General features: G+C 39.9%; 1 protein-coding gene across 1 annotated transcript; it reads right to left on the bottom strand.

The window, feature by feature from the left end:
* Window positions 1-533: 533 nt before the first annotated feature.
* LOC145776989 (uncharacterized) lies at window positions 534-24,495 on the bottom strand. The gene is made up of 16 exons (XM_082588251.1): window positions 24,281-24,495; window positions 20,766-20,833; window positions 19,382-19,447; window positions 17,489-17,624; window positions 16,816-16,872; window positions 16,384-16,478; window positions 16,022-16,082; window positions 15,364-15,566; window positions 14,905-15,098; window positions 14,313-14,493; window positions 10,132-10,220; window positions 9,199-9,329; window positions 8,260-8,398; window positions 7,794-7,921; window positions 5,928-7,468; window positions 534-1,409 (listed from the first exon to the last, which is right to left on the bottom strand). The coding sequence occupies exons 1-16, from the start codon at window positions 24,285-24,287 to the stop codon at window positions 1,101-1,103; spliced, it is 3,405 nt and encodes a 1,134-aa protein (XP_082444377.1). The 5' UTR covers window positions 24,288-24,495; the 3' UTR covers window positions 534-1,100.
* Between the last annotated feature and the right edge of the window lie 725 nt (window positions 24,496-25,220).

Genomic DNA, 25,220 nt, shown 5'->3' with positions numbered 1-25,220 from the left:
GATGTTAGCAAGGGCATAGAGATAAAGAAACCACTTGAAAGCCCCTAAAATAAAATATTTTACCATACGTTTTGCCATACGGCCTGTCATGTTCCTATACTAAAAATTTCAAAGGGCCATTGCTTGGCGAATACTTGAACAAACCTGCTCAATTTTTTTTGGGGAGTTTCTAGCATCAACCTGAATCTGAGGGGGTTGCCGCCATGTTTTGGAAAAAAAAATTTTTTTGACTCTCTCTGTTGTACTGTACGATGCATTGTTTTGACAATTACATTTACTCTTCTTTAACAGATTGATCATGCTTGATTAGCTGTGATCTCCCTTATGAACTGCCTCCATTTTGTTCACTCTGGGAGATAGTGTGGAGGTATGAAAATTATGGTAGTGAAAAGCAGTCCTGAAATGCGTTGCTCAAGCGCACACCCGAGAGTCGAAACCCTGTCGCTTGATCTTGAATCGAGCGAGTAACCACTGCGACATGCTCATCTGTACCCATCACTGCGGGATGTAATTATGCTGATCAAACCAACACATCGAAAAGACTGGTTTAATGTTTGTATGATCGCACCACAGCAATACAAAGCGAACAATACATCTTGCACCACATTCCTCCGTTATTCCCGGAGAGCATACCATCAATGTGGAAGGCAATAAACATAAGCACTTAATTCAGAGCAGCAGTCACTGAAGCAATATGTCTTGCCAGACAATAAGACGCTTAAAAATATGTTTTCACAGTTATGCACGAATTTGTTAGGAAATATAATAGCCATCATATAAAAAGTGGTTAGGTAAAAACACAGTGAACTTACTACGCAATACATTAGTTGTTATTAAAATATAAAACTTTCATATAAAATAAGTCAATGGGTAGGCTACTTTGCTACTCTACAAATATAGCATTGGGACATAAACAGAAGCTGGTTCAACAGTACAGACACGGAAAGTGATGTAGTCACTGTGCTCCTGCGTGGCATCAAAATCAGAAGAAAAATTTAAGAATGGTCTATAAAACCAACATAAGCCTATATTTACCAACGATGTTGAAAAATTTCAATAACCAAAGCTGCAATGGAGGTAGGAAGTTTTTAGTGAAAACATTAAACTAAATCCACAACTTTGGCGTGTTTCGTGTATTTCTTGACAAGTTTGTCGGCATACTCCTCCTGATTGTCACTCAGTCCCATCCGGACCTCCCCCACCAGATCACCGTCTTCCACCAGGACATCGCTCCTTATGGTGACATCTCGCATGAGCGCTGGCATCCGGACTCCAGTGTTGATCTGCATGTCACGGAGGAACTCTATCCTCCCAGCGTGATCCTTGGTGGTTGATGCGGAGGAATGGCCAACTGAGTCATTGTCTTCTTCACACCGAGTCATTCGTTGACCAACGCATGTCTTAGGAGGCTGAATTGAAGACAAAGATATAATGGATAACCATGAGGAGGTGTAGCAATCGGTGAAGTCGTAGGCTACTGAAATGCATAAAGCAACGTGCCGCATGCGGTTAATTTCATGTTCTGACTCAGAGTAGTCCAATGGAGCTGTTGAATACTGATTTATTTCCCAATTTTAGTGAAGTTCGCCTGGAACTGTTCAGCTTACTTCAAAGTACAAACCACATCTGATCACATTTGGTAAGGTTCAACATTGACCAAGCAATGTTAACTTGAAATGTCCGAAGGCGTACAGTATAATACTCGTACTACATTATATTTTGTAAAAAAAAAAAAAACTTAAGTCCGTAATAATACGACGTTGTTAAGGTTTTGCAATGAATTGGCAATATTAGGCGGGTCAGTATATGAAAAATATAGGGGCAACCCCAAAAAAATTTATACAAAAGTTTTTTTTGTTCCAAGTGTATGATTAGGTTGTACTATACCCCAGAAAAAAAGTCTACAAAAATCTGACCCCGGGAACGTGGTCAATTTACATAATTTGAAAATGGTGACCCCTCAAATTTTCAATGTATACAAAAATTTTTTTTAGTTCAATTAACACACTATAAATGTAATAAACACATATAAACATGGTATTTATGCACCAAATGAACATATCAGAAACCGTCTGTGATGTCATTATGATCTCATGGAAGACATAGGCGTCAATTTTTTAACATTTAAGAAAAAATCTGAGGGGGCAAGATGATAAAAAGTGTGAAACATGTACCCAAATTTGAACAGTTCCATAAAATTACACTGTCAAAGCTACAAAAAAGAACAGAAAAGCAGGGTGGCTGCCCCCCCAAACAATTTCTACTGGGGGGCGCGCCCCCCTGCATCCCGGGAATCGACGCCTATGATGGAAGAGTATATGCACTAAACGTCAGAGAATGTCAGAGATGAAGTACCATTTTTCAAGTTATGATTGTTACATACCTACTAGTAGTCGTCACAATTATCATCGGTACTGTCTGTGTCGTCTTGATCCAATAGAAGGACATTGTTTGGGTTTTCACAGGACACAAGTTGGCATTGTCCACAAGGGTCAGGTCTGATGGACATTCTCGAAACTGTTTATGGGGACAATGCAGTAAAGCATATGATGGGTGGCAAAGCTGTGCAGAGAGCATTGCGGGACCACCTCTTGATAGAAAAATGCTTGAATGGGATGCTGGTCTCTGAAATGATGGATAGTGATCCCGAGTTAGCTGGTTCAGTGAAGTCGTGTGAGGACATGTACATTGTACACCTTGTTGATAGAAGGAAAGACCACATTGGAAACAGAAGCTACTTCGGAGACAAATGCTAAACTTCAGCAAGCACTCGACAAGAAGAAACTTGGCTTGTCTGGTAAATCCAGGACAAGTAAGCTTTGGATTTCTTACATGAACATGGTCAAATGTACACGAATGCTGCTGATGGCAGATCGAATTGGTTCCTGGGATAGACATCTTAGTGCTGTTGCCGAGTGCTTACAAATATTTGCTGCTGCAGGACACCACAACTACTTAAAATCAGCATACTTGTACTTGCAAAACATGCAAAACCTCAAAATGAAGGACCCTGCTGTCTTCAAGAAATTTCAGGATGTTTTACATGTCATCAGGCGAACCGACAAAGTCTGGTCTGGCCTTGGTTCGGACCATGCAATTGAACAGACATTGATGAGATCGCTAAAGACAACCGGTGGCTTGACAAGGGGTAGTGGAATGAGCGAGGAGCAGCGAGCCTTGTGGGTGTTATCCTCACCAGCTTGTTCAGAATACAATCATGCGATGAAGGACTTCAATCCAACTTCAACAAGCGTGCATTTACAAAGAGTGCACAGCATAAGGAAATGAGTGGGGCAAGGATGAAGAGAGATCAGGCCAACCTCGCAAAAATCAAAGAAAAGCTCCAATCATTCAGTCCATTTTGTGCGTATCCAACGCTGAGGAACATCATCACTGGAGTGATTGCGAAGGATGGCATAAATGTTGATGACTATCGAACAGTCGGAAGGAAAATCTTAGAAAAAATGGAGAGTCAGCCAGTTTTTACATATGCAAGTAAACGGAAGGACAAAGTGAAAACTTTACGTGATTCATGTTGCATCAAAGTTTCCCAAGATAGATCCATCGATCCCGCCCTACTTTTTCAGAGACTTTTGGTCATATCGAATGCAGGTGACTTTTCTCTAGAGAAGGTTCTAGAATACGAACTGAGCCCATTCCCACCTGCCCTGTTTGAGACAAGCAACATTATGAGGAAGCCAGAGAAAACACAGCTTGCTAAAGCAATCGATGAGTACGCAAGCAGCCTATCTGATGAGGCTGTTACCAACGAAGTACTACAGACCGAGAAGTATGTCCTTGATGGTGGTTCCCTCATGCATCGCGTACAATGGACGAAGGGAAGCACATACGGTGCCATTGCGGATGGCTATGTCGACTTTACCCTACGCAATTACGAGACGGCGACAGTGGTTTTCGACGGTTATTGTGATCAACCATCAGTGAAGGACTGCACCCACCAACGCCGTCAGCAGAAAAATCATCCTAAAGTGAGCTTCACTCCAGCAACAGTCTTCACTGGAAACAAGGATGAATTCCTGTCACAGGGCTGCAATAAGCAAGGGCTGATCAATATGATAAGCAACAAACTGCGAGAGAAAGGCCCCACAGTTATAAACGGTGAAGGAGATGCCGACTATGATATTGTTCAGGCAGCTATTGCAGCTTCTGAATACCACACTACAACCCTGGTTGGAGAAGACACAGATCTCTTGATCCTTCTCCTCTATCATATGGACAGTCGGAAGAAGACAATGTATTTTCGTTCGGACAAAAGGTCAAAAGATCAGAGGGTGTATAATATTAATACCCTAAAGAAATGTCTCGGACAACAGCTATGTTCTCAGTTACTCTTCATCCATGCGTTTACAGAATGCGATACCACCTCACGAATCTTCGGAATAGGAAAGAGAACACTCTTTCAGAAAGCCACCAAAGGCGACAATGAGCTAGAATCCTTGGCACTTGCATTTACAAAACCTGGCCAGAGGGTGGATGCAATTGAAGAGTATGGCAAACAGTCAAATGTTCTACTCTATGCTGGAAAGCAAAGCGATTCGCTGGCATATTTGCGACATTCTGTGTTGAAAAAGAAAGTAGTTTCAGTGTCATCCTTCGTTGCGCCAGCCCGACTCCCACCAATTGCATCTTCTACAATATTCCATTTCCTGCGTGCTTACTATCAAATAATGATATGGATAGGATCAGGGCCTCCGAAAGAAGTCAGCACTGGTCGGGAAACAATACGAAAAATGGGCCCCATAATATTTTTTAGCAAATATTGCGTTGCATGTTCGTGTTAAGCTGAAATTAGCCTACTTTCCTCAGCATGAAAATAACTTCGTTCAATGTAACAGACAGTACAGTAACAGACACTTCGACACAGACAGTACCGATGATAATTGTGACGACTACTAGTAGGTATGTAACAATCATAACTTGAAAAATGGTACTTCATCTCTGACATTCTCTGACGTTTAGTGCATATACTCTTCCATCATAGGCGTCGATTCCCGGGATGCAGGGGGGCGCGCCCCCCAGTAGAAATTGTTTGGGGGGGCAGCCACCCTGCTTTTCTGTTCTTTTTTGTAGCTTTGACAGTGTAATTTTATGGAACTGTTCAAATTTGGGTACACATTTCACACTTTTTATCATCTTGCCCCCTCAGATTTTTCTTAAATGTTAAAAAATTGACGCCTATGTCTTCCATGACATCATAATGACATCATAGACGGTTTCTGATATGTTCATTTGGTGCATAGATACCATGTTTATATGTGTTTATTACATTTATAGTGTGTTAATTGAACTAAAAAATTTTTTTGTATACATTGAAAATTTGAGGGGTCACCATTTTCAAATTATGTAAATTGACCACGTTCCCGGGGTCAGATTTTTGTAGACTTTTTTTCTGGGGTATAGTACAACCAAATCATACACTTGGAACAAAAAAACTTTTTGTATAAATTTTTTTGGGGTCAAACCTTATATTGACCCGCCTAATATATAAACGTGTTTAAAGGTAAGCGGTACAAATACGATATTTCATCAAAATCTGTTAAGTTTTGTTTTTCGGAAAGGAATTTTTTGGGATGTTTTCATGAATATCCAACCAATAATATCAACGCCACAATCCGGATATATCAATAACAGGGTTTATAAAAGCCTTTGCTTGTATCAGCAGACCCGTTCCAAAGGAAACTTTATCGACCACGTCATGTTATCACTAGTTGAACTATCAAGGATGAATGTGGCATCCTCTGCAGCTAGTCAAAGACGGGAAGACAAAACATCTTCCCTTGCGGTAGCCCGATTATCTTTGATAATGACCCAATGCTTTGCAAAAAAAAAACACATGGGTTGCGTGGAACACGCAATATTTTTAGTTTTGTGGTGTCAACTAAAACCAACGTATTTACGATACTCACCGGTATCTTTGACGGTGGTGCACGGCGTACATTGGTTGCTCCGGTCTCGTACTTTGGCTGAGCATCATCTGGGTGACTTTTTTCAACTTGGGCTTGTTTGGGCGAATCGCGTTCATCTTGGGGTCCAGGAGCCCTGTAGCCGCCGACATGGCTGTCGAAGTTTCGAAACTTGTCGTAGACTCCAGTCTGGTCACTGGGAAGGTCGGAAAGATGGAAACTGCGTTCGGAAGATTTGGAATTGGGAGCATTATCCGTGTAGGATGCCTTGGTGTCGCTGCCGGGTGGAAACGATGAAGATCGAAGTTCGGACTTCCTTGAAGACAAGAATTCATCGCCTAATTTCTTTGAGCTTCGACATTTGGATAGTTCGGGTGCGCTCTCCGATGTGAGATGAGACGAGTCACCACCTGTCCCTGCAGATGACTTCAATATGCTTTTGATCGGGGAGGACTTTTCCTTTCGCAACTGGCTCTCATTGCTGTTGCTGCTGTGACTCAGGTTGGCAACTAATCGCACACCGTCCATGTTGGAGAGGTACTCCTTTGCGTAAGGGGACTCCCCGTATGCGATACCATCCTCTGATATGAACTGTATACCTTTTAAGTTTCCCGGTAGGACACTAGGTGTCGTGTGGAGCCTCCTACGTTGGCGAGGCAGCCTGGCTTTCATTTGTGAAGCATCCAAAGTTGATGAGTTCCTCAAGGACACGCTATCAATTCCATGATTAGGAGAGGATGCAGACTTGTCCAGAGCTTTCATATTCCTCATGTACTCTTCTTCATAAACCATCTTTCTATTACGGGCATCCACCAAGGACATGCTCGCCGACTTAATGGGAGATATCTTCATCACTGCCTGAGACGATCCACGTTTAGGCACTGGCTTGCGCTGTTTGTCTTCCACGTGCTGTGCTATCGCTGCAGAGGATCTCTTATCTTCTTGTACGCGCGTTCCTTCCTGAGCACCACCATCATACGTCTTGCACTGTCGAAGCGGTTGTTCATGTGCGGGGTCAACATGACGGGGGGTGTAATGTACCCTTCTTTCAGCGATCGTATGTTTGGGGGTACTTGTCACCATGGCAGCCATGGATTCTCTGGTTTGATATTCAGACGATCTGCTGCGTGTTGGTCGGTATCGCGGTATTTTCACTGGTGATGACGTATGACATCTCTGACCGCTCATCTCGTTACGTAACAATCTCAAGGACTCATGATGCGCGCTGTCCAATGCAGGGTATCCAGCTTCAGTGGCTGATTTTGGTCGCATGTGGGGCTCCGTTGCAACAGGCTTCATCTGCGGCCGTCTCTGCGAGCGATCCTCTGGTGAACTAAACCGAATGCCAACGTTTTCTTGTCTCACTGGAGGTTTCGAACACTCGTTTGTTGCACCTCCATACACAGGGGCGGTAGTCGGGAGTCTCCGTATGAGGTCAGCAGACGCAGGGGCGGCCACCTCGCCCGCTAGTTCGTCATATCGCTTCTTGAGCAAGTTGTAATCCTTCTCCAGAAACAACTTGTCCATGGTCAATTGTCGTTGCTCTGAGGAAAACATCAACACGCACTAACATCCAGGTTATCTCAGCTAACAATAATTGACAGTGTTTAACATCGCTTTAACTTCATCTTGACGTAAACTGATCAGGCCCCAGTGGGAGGATCTACATTTGAAATCACAAACACAACACATAAAGAGAAACACATAACAATAGACCCAGCTCCACTGTGATTGAAGCCAGGCAAAATGAAAAGTAACGAATAGTTGGTTTCCCTTTCCTGGGCTAATATGTGAACTAACATTTGTTTTTTATGCATTACATGGTAGGCCAACGAAACAACAGCCCGCACGCCACAACAGACCTTCTACCTGATATGAGTTTGTTCTGAAGAGCTTCATTCTCTTTGAAGAGTTTGTGAAGGGAATCCTGCATCGCCCACTTCTTTGTCGTCTCCGCTTGATCCTTGGCGCGAACAGCAACAAACTCAGCTTCCAACCTGAAACCAATGGTTGAAAGTTCAGCATGGAAAGCTGCTAGTGTTGGAATGCTACAACCAGTCAGGTCCAACCTCAACGCGGTGTTGCAATGCGTGCCAAAACAATAATAAAACGAACAACCTTCCAAAGTGGTGGATGAAGTGACAACATGCAATGATGAGAGAAAAATCTATGATAAATAAATAATAAGTTATGAATAAATGGTTATGAATAATAAAATACCGTAGCAATTTATTTACAAATTAGGCAGGAAATTTTGTGAAAAGAATGGATCCAATAATATGTTAAATCCACAACTAGATGTTCAAACTATTCCCCTCCTGAGGATGCAACTCACTTCTTGTGTCTGCTCTTCATCTTTTCAAACTTGTCGCATAATTGAATGACCTCCTTTCGTTTGTAAACATCGTGCTCCTGGAGGACTTGATACTTCCTCTCAACTTCCCCCATCCTGGCCATCGCCTCCCGGAGATTACCTGTAAACGACCGGGTATTGAGCAGTAGCAATCATTCCGCAATGCCATCCCATGTAATTGGTGTTTGGCGTTCTGGGCGGAAGCGCTTGGAACATAAACATTTTCATGCAAAACAATCGAACTCAAGATGAAAATCGTGTGCAAGGAAACATTTTTTTTCTATAAGTATTGCATTACACTTTGTGATATGAATCCATACTCATTCATCACAAATCCTCGAATTAGGGTTTAATAAACAAAACACACGATATAGCTGAACATAAACATAGCGGTTAGTAACATCAACATAATAAGGTAGGAGGTATTAACTTAAATAAAGAGATTATACACTACAGTTTACAAACTAAAGATTGCATGCAACTGAAATGTCTTCGCTACTAAACAATCTGCTGTATGAAGCTACGCTGCAAGAACACAAGTAAAATGTCGCGGCTGGTACTTGATTGTTTAAACTAGCAATTACCTACATTATAGTACCGCAAGGAGAAGCAATAGAAATGATTAGTTGTAATCTACAACACTTTGTCCAATTATAAGTGTGAGCAAAATATCTTTCTATTTGATATCAACTAACTAAAGTCCTGATGGCTGAACCACAACATGATGTGATGTCTCAACCGAGAAACCGACATCCACCGATGTGAAGACAAAATAATTAATAAAGCAAACGGGCGACGAGATTTCAAATCGCACAGCGAGGTTTGTTCAAACGTCAGAAAGTCAGATTCCTCTTCAGGAATAACCAGCTCGTTCCGCATCGCTGAACATGATGACGTAGGTTCATAATTAACACGACTCACTTTCTGATTGTTTTATCTGGTTGTCCTTTTCAAGCAGGCTCCTGTGCAGTTGGTTGATTTGCGTTTGGAGTTCTTGGTTGTCTCCCATCCCGCACAGAGCATGGTGGAGCTCTTCCTCAAGGCGACGAATCCTGACACGTAGAAGATGTCAGCCACGATTCTAGATTACTGGCAACACGGTCGCCATGGAAACCTTATATCTTACAAAGAGAAGTTTGAAGACAAAAATTGACAGTTTTAGAATGAGTAGAAAAAAAGCTTGTAAGGTTTTGTTCACGTAAACACATGTTGTTGTCAAAATATAACAACTTCAGTTTAAACCCGATTTAAAGTTGCAGCAAACCGTGTTTCGAAGGTTTAGGTTTGAAGCAAATGCTGTTGTAAGTGCACGTTTGCAATTATCTCAAATTTTATTACCAGAAATTATGACACCCTGTCAGACAGCGATATATAAATGCTTGCTGTTTGCAGAAGTGAATAACTCCCCACAAAGAATTTTTTAAGTTAAAAACAGCAACGCAGATCGCAGTTATTATGGGCACAAGTTATCAAGGCTAGATGATCTTTTCTTGGCGAAGTTAAAGGTCGTCAAGCCAAGAACCAAAATAAGTTGACCAACAAAAATATAACATTTATTATACGCTGCACTGATGAGACCTTAAGGTCGAAACAGTGGGGACCTGTCTGCAGTTACGTTACCGGTATATATTATTTATAACAATCAGTTTCTTTGAGACCATTCACAACACCCCTCCTTTACATCAACAAGGTTGTTTAAAAGTGAATTAGGTGAAATGTTTAAAAGTGAAAAACAAGATATTAAACAAAAGTAAATGCTATATATTGGTACCGGTAAGCCGAAATACGTCAATTATACGCAGCATGACTTCATTTTCGAATAAGTACAAAGTATAAAGCAAAATATGTGATTACTTTTCCTCTAATCGTGCAATAGACTCGTTTTTATTCTTTTCAGAAATGGCAATACTGTTTTTGAGGTCATCCACAGATAAATTAGAGTCCTGCAAAACAAGACGTGGTAACATTACATGGCGCTCTGGTCTGGAATCATGCTAATAAAGTTGTCGGTATTTACACAGAAAAAAAAATCCATCTTAATAGGTAGGGTAGGCAAATGAATTCAGAAAACAGAAGTGGGTTTAAAAGGAAGTCAGCATTGAACATCTCTCTTGAAAAGATGGGCAATGGGTCTGTTTACGTTTTCACATAACATCGTTGTTTATAGTAAATAGCAAAGAATTCAAACGCAGTTGATGATAATGTTTTCATACAACAATAGCGGCCCCACAAACAGTGGCGTAGCCAGGAAAAAAATGTTGGGGGGGCAAATATTTGATGAATTGAAGAGAACGAGAAAGTGTTTGATTTAAGACGTCGCCACCTGATGTGCAGTGGCGTATCCTGGTGGGTTGAGCAAGGGAAGCAATAAAACTCGTGGGGGGTTAGAGCGTGCCTTTGGCACGCGTATTCTAGGGGGGTCCGGGGGCATGCTCCCCCGAAAATTTTTTGCAAATTTACACTCAAATATTGGATTATAGCGCTTTCTGGAAACACTTTTAGGGCAATAGTTGTATGAAATTTATTAGCAGATCATCATCATAATCCATCGTCGGTTTGTTCCCCACTAGTGGGGGTGGCCGATTGTTTCCGCGCAGCAATTGTTTTAATCCCTTTTCTCCATTTCACCCTGTCCCTTGCATCTTCCTCCTTCAGTCCGACTTTTTTAAACTCATCCTTCACTTGTTGTTTCCACGTTCTTCTTGGACGACCGCGTTTCCTCTTCCCATCCACCTTTAGATCTAGTGCCTTTCTAAGAAAACTTCCTTCCTCCCTCCTTATCACATGTCCATACCATCTTACTTCATTTGCCCTTGCCAGTTGGTCTATGGTCTCTCTCATCTCTAGCATATCCAACAATTCTTCAGTCCTTTTTTCCCTTCTCGTTTTCACCCCACACATTGCTCTCACCATTGACCTTTCCGTTCTTCTCAGGATTGCCAGTTCACTCTCTCTCAATATCCATGTCTCGCTACCATATAGCATTGCAGGCCGCACACAGCTCCGATATACTTTTCCTTTCATCCTTAGTGAAAATTTTGTGCCATACAACATTTCCCCACATTCCCTGAACTTTGCCCAGCCCAATCTTGCCCTTGTTGTCACCGCTGCTTCACATCCACCACTTCCATTTATCCGATCACCCAGATAACAGAAGTCTGTCACTGTTTCGATGCCATGGCAGAACTCATCATCATGGCCTTCCACTTCATTCCTTCCTTTACTGCATTTCCCACAAACAAAACACTTCGCCAATCTTGTTGCGGCTCTCTTGACATTAGCACATCTTGCATGTACCCACTTTCCACATTCCTTGCATTGCATTGAATTTCTCATCACTCTCTTGCCACATATTCCACAGGGATCTACTTTGCTCTCAACAACTGTTCCTTCTGCTCCACTCACCATCACTTTTGTTTTTTCAAGATTCACCTTCATACCCTTGGTTTCAAATGCTTCTTTCCATTTCTCAAACTTTCTCTCCATTCCCTCCATACTATTACTTGTCAAGACCAGGTCGTCTGCATACAAAATTTCACTCAATAAGCCCTCCCTCACTCCTTCAGTTACAACGTCAACCACAATAGCAAATATCAGAGGTGACAAAACTGATCCCTGGTGTACACCAACCTTCACAGAAAACTCGTTTGAATAATTTGATCCAACTCTCACTTTTGTTCTTGCATCCTCATACATAGACATCACAGCTCTCACTAATACCTCCGGTATACCTCTTTTCCTCATTGCCCATTCCATCACTTTCCTTGGTACTCTGTCAAATGCCTTTTCTAAGTCGACGAAACACATATATAGTTTTCTCTGCTTCTTCGGTATTCCTCCTGCATTCTTCTCAATATAAACAGAGCATCCACTGTACCTTTTCCTGGCATAAATCCAAACTGCATATCATTTAATTTCACCAATGTTCTCAACCTCTTTTCTAGTATTCGCTCCACAATTTTCATTCCATGCTCTAGTAGTTTTACACCTCTATATGCACTGCAACTTCTCACATCCCCTTTTCTCTTGAACAGTGGAACAACAATACTATGCTTCCACTCCTCCGGCATTCCCTCTCCATCTAATACCCTTTGGCTAAGTTGTAGCATTACTTCAATTCCCAACTCTCCACTTGCTTTTATCATCTCTACGCTCACTTCTGAAGGACCAGCTGCTTTATGCAGTTTCATTTGTCCCATTGCCTCCACCACTTCATCACGAGTAACCTTTCCCACTGGACCCTCCACCAGATCAACCTCTGTCATATGATCCCATACATTCTCCTTATTCATAACATTTTCCATATGTTCCTTCCACACTTCTCCTCTGTTTTCCGGGCTGAAATGCAACTTCCCATCTCCACTCCTTATACATCTTCCCCCTACAATATCTTTCCCATCCTTTTTCATTTGCTTTATGAGTCTGAATACTTTGTTTTCGCTTTCCCCCATTTTATTAAGTTCCTCCTCAGCACCATTCTTCATAGCTCTTGCAACAACCCTCTTTGCCTTCTTTTTCATACTCTTATACTTCTTTTTATTCTCTTCTGACCCATTTTTGCGCCACTGCTTGTATGCATCTCTTTTCTGTGAAATCGTATGCTTCACCTCCTCATCCCACCACCATGTGTCTCCACGATCCCTCCTCACTTTCTTTTTCCCACATACTTCATCACATGCTGCTAGGACACCTTTCTGAAATGAAGCCCACAAGTCCTGCGCACTCATGTTTACCAGCTCTTTTGCTCTTTTCACAAACTTAATTCTCGTTTCTTTTTCCTCCAGTTTCCACACATTTCTCACAAAAACTTGTTCTTTCTTTACAATTTTCTTCACTTTTTTCATATTTAAGTTTCCTACTACTAGTCTATGCTGCAACTCCCACGGAATTACTTTCACATTCTTCAAGTACTTTCTCTGTTCCTGCCCAACCACAATAAAATCAATTTCCGACTCATGTCCTCCTGAGCTGTAAGTCACCTTCCTTTTCTCTTTCTTTTTAAACCATGTGTTGGCAATACAAAGTTTCCTTTCATCACAAAATTCAAGTAGCATTCTTCCTTCCATGTTTCTCTCCCCAAAACCATACCCTCCATGAATGCCCTCGAACCCATTTGCTTGTTTTCCAACATGCCCATTAAAATCTCCTAATCCAAACACCAACTCTTTTGAACTCCGTAAATCCTATTCAAAAGAGTTGATCAATAACTATTAACTTCAGGTACTAGCTCTTACACACGAACGGGCAAAAACTGCGGCTAAAATTAGAGAACAAAAACTCAGCTACACAAAAGCTCAATAACTACACAAAAACCCAACATTCTGAAATTGGTTTCACAAATTAGTCAAAAGAAGCGTAAATCGCGTAAATTTTGCGCGATGAATTCACGATTTGCAAAATTTATTGGTGTCTCTCTGCGTGTCTAAAACAAGTCCTTGGGTGTTAATAGCCAGATGTCTTGGAAAACGTTATAAATTTCTACAAATTTTATCATATTTTCAACAAAGGGCTCAACTTCGGAATCCAAACTTTAGAAATTTGGTGGGGGCCATGGCCCCTTTCGCCCCCCTCCCCTGGCTACGCCTATGCCCACAAAACTTGGTCACTCTTGGTGTAGGACATAAAGTTTCGGTGCAGGTAGACACAATGCCAGTACAAATTCAACCTTGGTATGCAGCATGCTACCAAATAGCCACCAAAGTTGACAGTGTTAAAGTCACAGTTGAACTACTGACGTCCTATGTTGACTTATATCTATGTACCAAGTGCTGCTGGATAGAGAGCTGCCCTTCAAGTCCGTTGTTCGTATACATATAAGGATTGAGCCACCACTGTTGCATGGAGTTGTGTCTCTTAGTCGGAAGACGGTTTGACAAACGTCAGTATTGTCGTCACCACCACTTACCGCCTACGTCACATATAGCGTAAAGTTTCTACGTCGCGATGATGGCGTGTGACGTAAGGACGAAACATGAGAAGTGAGGATGTTTGTAGCATGTTAATGGTCATCAAATAATCGTTGATAAAGCCGTTACCGTGGTGCTGTCGTTTTGTTGCGAGAACTGCTTTTCGTAGACTTCCAATTGGGTCTTCATGGTTCGAATCATTGTGCTTAAACTCTTGTTGTCTTTTTCACACGCGACTAAAGCTTTCTCAAGTTTCTTAATAGCTTCTTGACCATCGGCAGAAGAATTGGTTTCTTTTCCTTTTAACAACCTGTGGAAGTAACACGACGTTCTTTCAACGGCATATGGATGCTTTGAATGCACTAACCGAAGAAAATTAACTTAAATGCAATATAGAGGCAATATATATTGAAGGCAATATTTATAGGCCTTTTCTACATAATAGATTAAAACAGTTTATATAACATCACCGACGAACTAAAGCACTATTAGCAAAACCAATCAAAATCCAAGGGGCCGTTTTTGAAAACCCAACATCAGTTGTCCAGACAAGGTGCCAAGGTCTGCTACAAGCTTATTGAAGTAACCATAAAGATTTTTTTGGTTTGCTGCAAACCAATATTGAACATCCCATATTGCCATAGAAATTATGGTGAGTGTCATCATCTTTTAATTAGCAGATTAGTAAGTAGCCAGATTAAACAGGCATGAGTTGATGCACCGGTTCAGCTTTATGTTCTCATCCTGCAATGATAACAAGGCATCCTCCAGCTTGGTACACTTCAGCTCCACCTCCTTGTGGCTCCGTGATGAAGATGGGAGCGGAACGGAAGAGGACTGACTTGAATAACCATTCTTAGTAGATCGAAGCTTCTCCAACTCCTCAATTAGATGGGATTCCTTCGTCCTTGCATCCTAACAATCAACACAGGTCAGTTGGTGTTGTACTTAGCTAGTTTGGTTACTTAGTGACGCCTTTCCTTCTCGCAATGATGACAATACAACAATCAATGCATCGCCGAGAGGTGATTTACAGTATACGATGCTACACTGACGCCAAACAAAAGAAAGTTACGCTGAAAGGAACTCATTGAAGCGATTCCTTTTCACCTCAAAACAACCGGGTGCCATCATGACTCTGGTTTGTGACAATGGGGTTTCGTGTGGTGTTTGGACTTACGTTCAACTCATTACGGAGATGTTCAGCTGTCCCGGATATCTTCTCCAACAAAGAAAAGAGCTCATCGCTAGAGTTAGCCACGTCATCCGTGGATGCTGATAGTATGCTCCCGTACGATACCTTGCCCAATGCATCTGTCAGGTTCATATTGGTTGGAGGGAGATTCAACTTGGATGGAGACATGCTCTTGTTAGGAGGAAAACCTTAATCGACATCACTTTAGATTTAAGTAAGTCCATTGTACTTTACCAGTCACAACAAACAACTTTCTTTGTTGATTTTCGCGCAAACCCGATTTCAAATTAAACTTCGGGATCATCATTGCACATCCGACCAAATAATCACTTGGTGGCGCAATCTTGCTCATTTTGCTTGAACTGACACAGTTTTAAAACATTGAAATATTTCTAATCTATTTGATAAAACGAGTTCGAATCACAACAGCAAGCACAGTGAAAGTTGCATCACGTATCACAAAACCCGTGATTGCTGTTCGATTACAATGCATTGACGTGTCCAATGTCCGCATACAAAGTTCAGGCACATGCGGAGGATTGCAGGAATCATTCAGCCAGACAAGAAGCTCCGAACTAACCAAAGGTAAAAGAGAACTTATAGTTTGCTCAATTAAACAACTTGGAGTAGAAATGTAACTTACTGTTCAAAAGGCTGGGTGAAGAAATCTCGAGAGAATAAGGAGTCAGTGGTAGTGTTGTAGACTGGAAAATAGAAATAAAAGATTTTGTTTAATAAGAAAAATGTGTATAAAAGTTCACGGATATACACAGAAGGTTTTATGACTGTTTTAAAAATGTTAATTTTGGTAATGAAAGTTTATCCATCTGAGTAAAAATATAGAGAGCCCGAAAAAAAGAAAATAAACTCATTTTGGGCATCTTTTATTGTATCTTTTATTGATATTGACTACTAGTCCAACTATTTTATTCTCAAAGCAACTAGTGAGTTTAATATTCCACGTTATTCATCTGGTGAGCAAGGTCATCAAGCATTTCCACGTACCGCTAAGCTATCCTTCGTTTGCGGAATTAAGCAGCTGTGTCTCGCTCTGTCAGGGCTACAGGCTTTGATTGGAGAAACATCATTGTAAAAAAGAGCTATAATAACAACAACGAAGAAACAAGTGTAAAAATTTTGAGTGTGATATTATTTTACACTACGCTGTTTTTGCATCACAAATCCGCGCGGCCCATCTGGTGGTTACTGTGGCAACATATTGTAACTTTGGCATTTTTCTTATTTGGAAAGTAGAGGACCAAGAATTGCCAATCAGCTGCATATGATCAACAAACAAAAAACAAAGGTTCAAATCCACAATGACAACTTGTGTCTTTTATTGCCATGTTAATGCAGAGGGGGAGTTGCATTAATAAAAACGCAATACAAATCTTCAATGAGCCATGACTTCGTTACAAGCAAATTGTTGGAACTTACGCTTTGCGTCTTTAACTTCGTCAAATGTTGGAAGCAGGTTACGAATTACGGATTGGTCTGAAAAGGAACCATTGTACTTTTATTCCTTAATTATATTATTTATATATAATAATGTAAAATCAAAGTGGTTTTTCTTGTAATTATTTGCAAATGTAATCATTTGCTTTTATCACTCAGTTGGTGGAAAACTCATTGAGGAATTGTATAGTACCGTACAACAAGGTACTGACTTCAAAAACAATTTAACAAATTTGTGTTTTGATAGTGAACGTTTTGTACACAATGTTTGCATACAGTGTTATGTGGTGGTTTACACATGGAGCAACTAAACAGAGCTGCAACATGGATTAAAAACCAACATTTCAACATGGCCACAACTGCCCCGAATGTAGACGATTAGGAATGAAGCCAAGCTGAGACACACACAAATCATTGCTATGAGCATCACAACTCATCATAATTAACATTTCCCAGCAGCACCAACTCTCACGATCACAACATGAACAGTTGAACACCATTGATCAGTAGCAATGCGTTCAACCTCTCCTAGCTGCAGCAGAGTTCATGCTCAACTTGGAAGCCACAATATTTGGTTTCCAGAGCGCATCGGACAACTTATTTTGCATCAAAGTGACGTAAACCAACAAAACTGATCAGTTAAAGATAAGATTACCTTTCAAAGTCAGGCATCTGGCCAGCGTGCTCGAGGGTGTAACGAAAGGTTCGAGTTTATTCGGGGAATCAACGAGTACACGGGAAGTGGACAACAATAAGTCGTTTGTTGATTTCTCAAATCCCTTCTCATCAGACTGGTTGCCATATGCAAAACAAAGCAAGGCTACAAATGTAGTCTATAAAATGTTTGCAACTAATTTCATTTCGTAACACCAAACAAAGTAATTAATTAAACTACCATTCAACGTTTTATAGGCAGAGAAAACTTTTTCTCGAACCGTAGAAAATTTCATTATCAGATCACCGCTTCAATGCGTGATGGAAATCTACAGATAAATCTGCATCAGGCATTGCAGAGTGCAAAAAACAGTGTTGCAGAACGCGTTTTCGAATATTAAATTCTCATCAGTGCAACTACGTTTATGAACGCAATAACAACGGTTAAATTTAAACTCAATACAATACATTACAAACATTATAAGGACATATTCTCAGTGTTCAATTGAATATTAATAAATCCAGAGACATCAGAAAATCACTTCCCGCATGCAATTCCAGACTTAAGCGAGTAATGTCGGTCTGGAATTGCATGCGGGAAGTGATTTTCTGATGTCTCTGGATTTATTAATATTCAATTGAACACTGAGAATATGTCCTTATAATGTTTGTAATGTATTGTATTGAGTTTAAATTTAACCGTTGTTATTGCGTTCATAAACGTAGTTGCACTGATGAGAATTTAATATTCGAAAACGCGTTCTGCAACACTGTTTTTTGCACTCTGCAATGCCTGATGCAGATTTATCTGTAGATTTCCATCACGCATTGAAGCGGTGATCTGATAATGAAATTTTCTACGGTTCGAGAAAAAGTTTTCTCTGCCTATAAAACGTTGAATGGTAGTTTAATTAATTATTTCTGAAAGTTCCTTGGTTTCATATTATCCAAACAAAGTAGTACAGTAATCTATCAAATACCTAATTTTGATTGATATCGTAACAGATGAAAGAGATCTGTACCAAAACGAATTCTGCGACGGATAGAAATATGCATAGTTAGTCCTAAATTTTTGTTTCAAGCAAGAATAAGTATCCTAAATATGAAACGCCACGTTGAGTGCAAAAATACGCGAAGGGAGGTTACCGACTTTAAAAACATGCTCTCAAAGCATTCATATGCAAACCGCAAGACAAATTCAGCAACCACATTAGGTACTTTTGAAGAAGTGAAAGAATGGTATGGCTAATCGGCCATCCTTGCCATGCTCGAAGCTTGTATGGATGCTTACACAATTAACAGACAATTGTTTCCCGAGTTTTGAGGTAGCAACACGTCGAGACTCATCGACGATTCAACAATGGCTGCCGCTACGAACTACGTGCTAACAATAGACGATCAATGAAACACCACAAATAATTAACGGTAACTGTATCTTCAACAATACAATTATTCATCGAAATCAAACTAAGAAGGAATCGCCTAGTGTTGGCCAATCATCATTGATTTCTATTGAAGGCTAGAAACTTAGATGTAAAAATCTGAATTACATAGCACAGAAAAAATATGAATCTTTTGTGTGCAGAAAGATCCTTCCCGGTATAAACTTAGAGTGTTATTATTTTATCACACTTCATAAGAAGCATTTGAACATCAAAAAACACATGTTCTGATTACACTCGCCAAGTTACGCCATGCAGAACGTGAATTGATAAATAATTTCAACATGATCACGTAACAATGAGCGTGTGGTCTTGATGGAGATCGTGGTACAAGTCGAAAACATTGGTCGTCATAATATTGGGATATGAAAACACGCACCGTTTTAGCATTGCATTTCTCAAGTATGTAATATTTACGATATGTTAACAACAAAAATGAGGATAAAAGTTACCAATACGAAACTGTTCTTTGAAGATTCCCTGATACGGTCCAAGCACTCCAATTGCTCCTGAAGAAGCTGAAATGTATGTCAAAAAACTTTCCTCAACACATGCAACTACTGCACTAGTCAGAATGAACTGTTGAAACATATTTCAATTTATTAGCGCATTTTAGAGTTGAACTTTAATAATAATTCATCTTCCTTACAAGCTAGCCGCAAGAAAATGTATCAAGATCTCTATCTTTGTAATTCAAACTCCAAACTGAAGTTGTGCCTGTCTTGTTTATCAAGTGATAAGCCACTTTCAATAGACGAATAGATATATATGTCGGTTAAACTAATAGCTGTTGAAGTAGAAGCTTAAGAATTGAATGGAAGCGCTTAGCAATGTTTGTTTTGCAAATTCCCTAAAACCTCAATGTTTAGAAAATTTATCTCCAACCGAATTTTGTCAACAAAGGAGACAAAGCGGTGAGGCTCGACTAACAAGCGATCCCTTTGTGATGACCCTCCAGTATCAACATTAATAATTTAAATAATAATTGTTATTTTAAATGATAAATAATTTAAACAAGTTATTTCATAATTAAGAAATAGAAACATAAGAAGAATTGAAAAAGCCCATAGTTGACCAATATAACCACAATGTGTCAGCGCCAACTAAATCAAATGTTTGTTTCCATTTCAACAATAACTTAACAATTAACCAATAACCAGATTTGAGTTTCTGTACTGGTAAAAAAACGTTATTTCTAATTCTGATTATATCTCTGAATTCACGATATCAGCGTTGGTTTAAGGCGAGGCATTAAATTGCCAAAAAATATTCGTCAGTTGACACTGTTAGTATTTCTCCAAACTACGATCGGCTAATACAACAACACACAGAAAAGTCATTCGCTTTTGCAAAGCGCTAAGAATAGCATCATTGAAAACAGAAATGAAATAATCTCGCGATCATCAAGTGACAAATTTAGAATATCAATAACGATGGGAAATAATTCACTGACAAAATTTACCTAATTTATTTTACGTTTTCATAAAATTTATCATATTACAGTGATCATTTATTAAGCTTAATGTATTTCTTAACTCACAATAGTGATGATTCTACATTCCTGTCCCTGACAGATATTCAATAGGGAATCACCAGGCTAAGGTGCAAAAACTATCCTTACAACGAAGGTAGGGAAGTGGGAGGTTTGCTTTCACGTATCGGTACTTGAAGCTGTTTTCAAATATCAAGGAAACATTTTCGCCAAGAAGTCCACAGGCAACTGGTTGCATAGGCTATTATAACACATGTAACGGGGTGAGTTCATTCTGACGTTGTTTTAGCGCTATTGGACACTAAACTAATCAACAACTGTTAAATAATAAAGTGGACTAGTACCTTAATTGCCGTCTGCGCCCTTGAGTGGTGCTTGAGCGCCGAACCAATGTAACTTCGGTCTTTCATTCCTGACAAGTGGAAGCAACAATTAAACCAAATATTCAACAAGTGGCATTATGTAGGAAAGTCCAAACCAAGCCTGATTGGGAGTTGGGTCATTATAGACAAAAAGTTCTTAAAAATGATGCCCTCTGTAGTTTTTCTTAACGTAGAGCAACCATATAAAGACCAGGTAATAATACATAATAGGGTGGCTCTTAAAATTGAGTTTTTGAATTTTGCATGGGACACCCTTTCAAATGGTGAGGTTGTCAGAAAAAATAACTCTTGCAAATTTTTTTTTAATTTGAAGTTGATTTAGAGGTGGCCCTCCCCCCCTAAAGTTCCGTGCCCTCCCTCGAAATACCAAATCTGCGTATCTCGAAAACCACTTGAGCTAGAGATACGGTTTTTGTTTTAAAAGATGCAAAAAACATGGTTTTCTATCTGCTTTCTGAACATTGAATGCATCTATCTTGAGTAGAAAAGCAGTTATTTAGAAAAAACGCATTTGACCAAATCTTGATTTTACAACCTTTTTTGTGACCACGAAACCGTCTATAAAATTTCGTTTTTTTTCTTAATTTTTGCACCTTAGAGGGAACACTGGTAACGATATTCATTTCAAAATGTAATTCTGGTCAGTACTGCAAGAAGCGATATTATCGACAATATTTTACATATTGCCTTGCGTATCGTGACAGGATGTCTGCGACCTACACAATCGGACAATTTCCCTGTCCTTGCAGGCAACCAACCAGCTGAGTTTTGTCGCGAAGAAGCCATCCTGTCTCTTTCTCGGCATTACGAACCCCAACCACTTGCTCCACTCAAGTCTCTACAAGTCTGTGAGCGAGCAATCGAGAATCCTCGCCAACTGAAATCGAGACACCCATTTGTATGTGACGCACAACTCCTGATGAAAACCGCTGAAAACCAATCCATCAGCGCGGCTACCTGGGAGGACAACAAATGGAGCTCAGAGAGGAAGAAGAACTCCTCAAGGCTCTAAAGTTTTATCTTCGACACCAGCCCCCATCCAACCAGAATGCATAATTTGCCAAGGAAGGCCTGGGTGTGGCACAACCGCCTGCGTACTGGGCTACTGGAGTCAGACTATTCCGCTCAAATATGCACAAATTGGGGATGGCTCCATCCGCAATCTGTGAGTGTGGCATAGAGGAACAAACCACTGACCACACCATCTGTAACTGCGCCAAATGGTGTGCGTGGTCTGCTTGAACTGGATGACGAATCAATGCAATTGCTACTCGACACCTGCTCAAGCATCTAAACCACATCGGCACTGCCCAAGGGTGGTAAAAGATAGAGCCCCTTGACCCCTGGAGTAACAAAGAAGGTTTAAACGAAGAAGAATCGACAATATTGTTCTTGTTGGAATTTGGATTCAACAGTTTCCTGTGTTCAGTAACAACTTGCAAAAGAAACTGAAGTTGGTACTCATCTTCAGTTGAGAGTTTGTTAAAATCCGGGATTAGACTGAGAGCAACTCCTCTCTCTGCTTTGTCATTGACTACTGAAAGTCCCTTCGCCATGTGTAAACCTTGAATAAATGCACCATCTTCAGTCCAATGAGCAGGATCCTTTGAAAGTCTAATTATTGCTTCATCTTCACCCAACAGCTGAAGCCATTTTGAATTAGAGGTGCAATACTGTTCTAGACCCTTATTGCTAAGAAACGCATCTACTTTGATGCTTCGTCTCCTTGGTGGACGTTCTGCTGTTTCATTTAACATGGTTGCCACCATTAGCTTTTTACTTTCCACAGACAATCGAGAGTCAAACAAGGCTAGTTCAACCATTTCTTCAGACAGATACCATAAATGCAGACCAAGCTTTTGCATAAATCGCCTTCGCCATCCAACAAGTGCGATGCATAGCACCTGAAGCTTGAAAGCGGATTCCACGCTCAGGAGTTTCTCCAAGGAATATGACAAAAAACGGGCATTTTAGCTATGCATGAATGCATAAAAGTTTAGGAATACTTATTTCGTTTATTACTTTACCAGTTTTACAGGTTAGTTTATGAACTTTGTTTATTGAATAGCTTGGGCCACAATACTTGTTTAGCACTGTTTTGTGCTAGAATACCGAAAACAGGTTTTTTCTAAATAACTGCTTTTCTACTCAAGATAGACGCAATCACTGTTCAGAAAGCACATAGGAAATCATGCTTTCTGCATCTTTTGACACAAAAACCGTATCTCTAGCTCAAGCAGTTTTTGAGATATGCAGATTTGGTATTTGGGAGGAGGGCGCAAAACTTTAGGGGGGGAGGGCCACCTCTAAATCAATTTCAAAGTCAAACATTTTTTGCAGGAGTTATTTTTTCTGACAACCTCACCTTTTCAAAGGGTGTCCCACACAAAATTCAAATTTTTTTCATTTTTTGCCAAATAAGAGCCACCCTAATACATAAACATTGTGGATGACTGAGGCAATGGCACCAGCGTTGAAAAATACAGACTTTGTAACATGCAAAAACACTCTTGCTGTTGCAACTACTCACAGCTTTAGATTCATTAATCAATATTGATTAAAATAAAAGCATGTTAAATTGTTTCTGGATTCAATACGGTGTGGTCTGTGTGTCTTTGATGACCAGATAAAAGAATTGTTATGTTCCAGCAGTCTTTCCATGTAAAAGGGTTACATATTCTGTGGCAATCGACTAGCCTACTGCACAGCAAACACGCTTTCAGTTATCAGCTTCCTTGCAACCATCAACGTAAACATTTATGCTTTATCTAACACCAGAAACGCATTCAATAAGGCAAAATACATTTGCATTGTGTGTTTTCTCTCGGTTGGGTGGTTTCAAAATTTCGGAATGGCCCGTTTCGGTGAGTCCGATCCCTTAACGGGGGATTTTTTAAATTTTTTTTTAAATTATTGGGTACCGTAGCCTAATTATCATTGCCATTTTAGGGTTATGGGTTAGAGGTTAGAAACTCACCGAATCGGACTCACCGAATAGTAGCAGACCCCAAAATTTACTGCAGCCTGCAGCATAGAAAGTAGCCTAGCACTAAACGTTTGGATGAAAGTATTTGTTTTTTAAAGCATGATATTTAGTTCTTCAGCATCTTCTATAAAATAATTTTTAAATACACGTTTGTCCAAAAACAATAAAGAACTAAGGCCACTTTTAACTGTCAGTAAAACTAATTTGCATTTCCACTCATGATGATTAAAAAACAATAGAAAAAAAGATCTGCACATTCACTGTGAAAATTTTTTTAATTTTCTTGGTTTCATTTTCCTGATTGAAAATGATCATTATCAAAATGTGCAGCTGGGATTACAGCACACTGCTACAGTAGGTCATGTAGGAAATAAATTGAAATCAAGCACACTTATCACAATAACAGGTACAATTTCTGCTGTTTAACATTTGCAACATAAATTAAAATAATGTGACCAACAATGCATTTGTAAGCAATCATTTTTCTTACCATTCATTGCTCCATCAACAATTATGCAAAGGTGAAAAGGCAATGGCTTAACTTGCAACAATTCCTAAAGTTGACCCATGCAGACATATGTCTTTGGTCAATATTTCACTTCACGTTTAATAGTTTTTCTTCTTGTAAGACAGGTTACAAACATTCTCTTAAAACTCAGCAGCAAGTTACTTACAAAAATAAATGAGAGCAACTTATAGAAGGCATTGAACTACAAAGTTAATGTGCATTTTCATTAGGAAGTACAACATTATGTGGCTGTGCTGGAAAAACATTCAAACAATATACGAGTACTGTATTTTACAAACTGTCAATTTCATATCCATCATAACCATGTGACTGCGAGCTGACAAAACACAATTGAAAAGAAAAAGATGGATATAATGAATATCACTATGTAACCCAATTTTGGTTTGGCTACAGTACTTTTTTTGATGCCTCTTTAGACTTTATGTATTTTTGGGTGCTGAGTTCAAAAATCCAGTTAGTTTTTTCGTACCATTGTTATGTACTTTTTGAGATATTCAATTTTTTTGTTTTATGTGATGTAGCTGTAAGTCGCAAATTGTGTTATACTCTTGCAGTTGATTTCAACTCAACATCAAGGTCCCGTGTGGTTTATTGAACACAAAATCCAGTTTAAGTTCATAAAGGCTTGAAGACAAAAATAATATAGTTTTGCAAACAGTAAGGGTCATTCAAAAATTTACTTTTGGGTGATATTTTCTTTTATGACCGCCCCTGTCTGTGAGTGTCTGGCTTTACCATTTGCCAAAGACCAAATCACTGTTAGAGATGCAGAGAAAAAAATAACATTTGATGGTGGGTTTGGAACTGGTCAGGCTGAACAGTGAGAAACAATTGCAATGAATGAGGGTTTACTTGAATATGTCACAGCTCTTCTTTCGCTGATCTTGCGATACTTCGATAT

Source organism: Aplidium turbinatum, chromosome 9 (genome assembly GCF_918807975.1).
Source record: "Aplidium turbinatum chromosome 9, kaAplTurb1.1, whole genome shotgun sequence".
Taxonomy (NCBI): domain Eukaryota; kingdom Metazoa; phylum Chordata; class Ascidiacea; order Aplousobranchia; family Polyclinidae; genus Aplidium; species Aplidium turbinatum.
The sequence above is the reverse complement of the archived record's forward strand: the minus strand, read 5'-3'. Positions and strand labels throughout refer to the sequence as shown.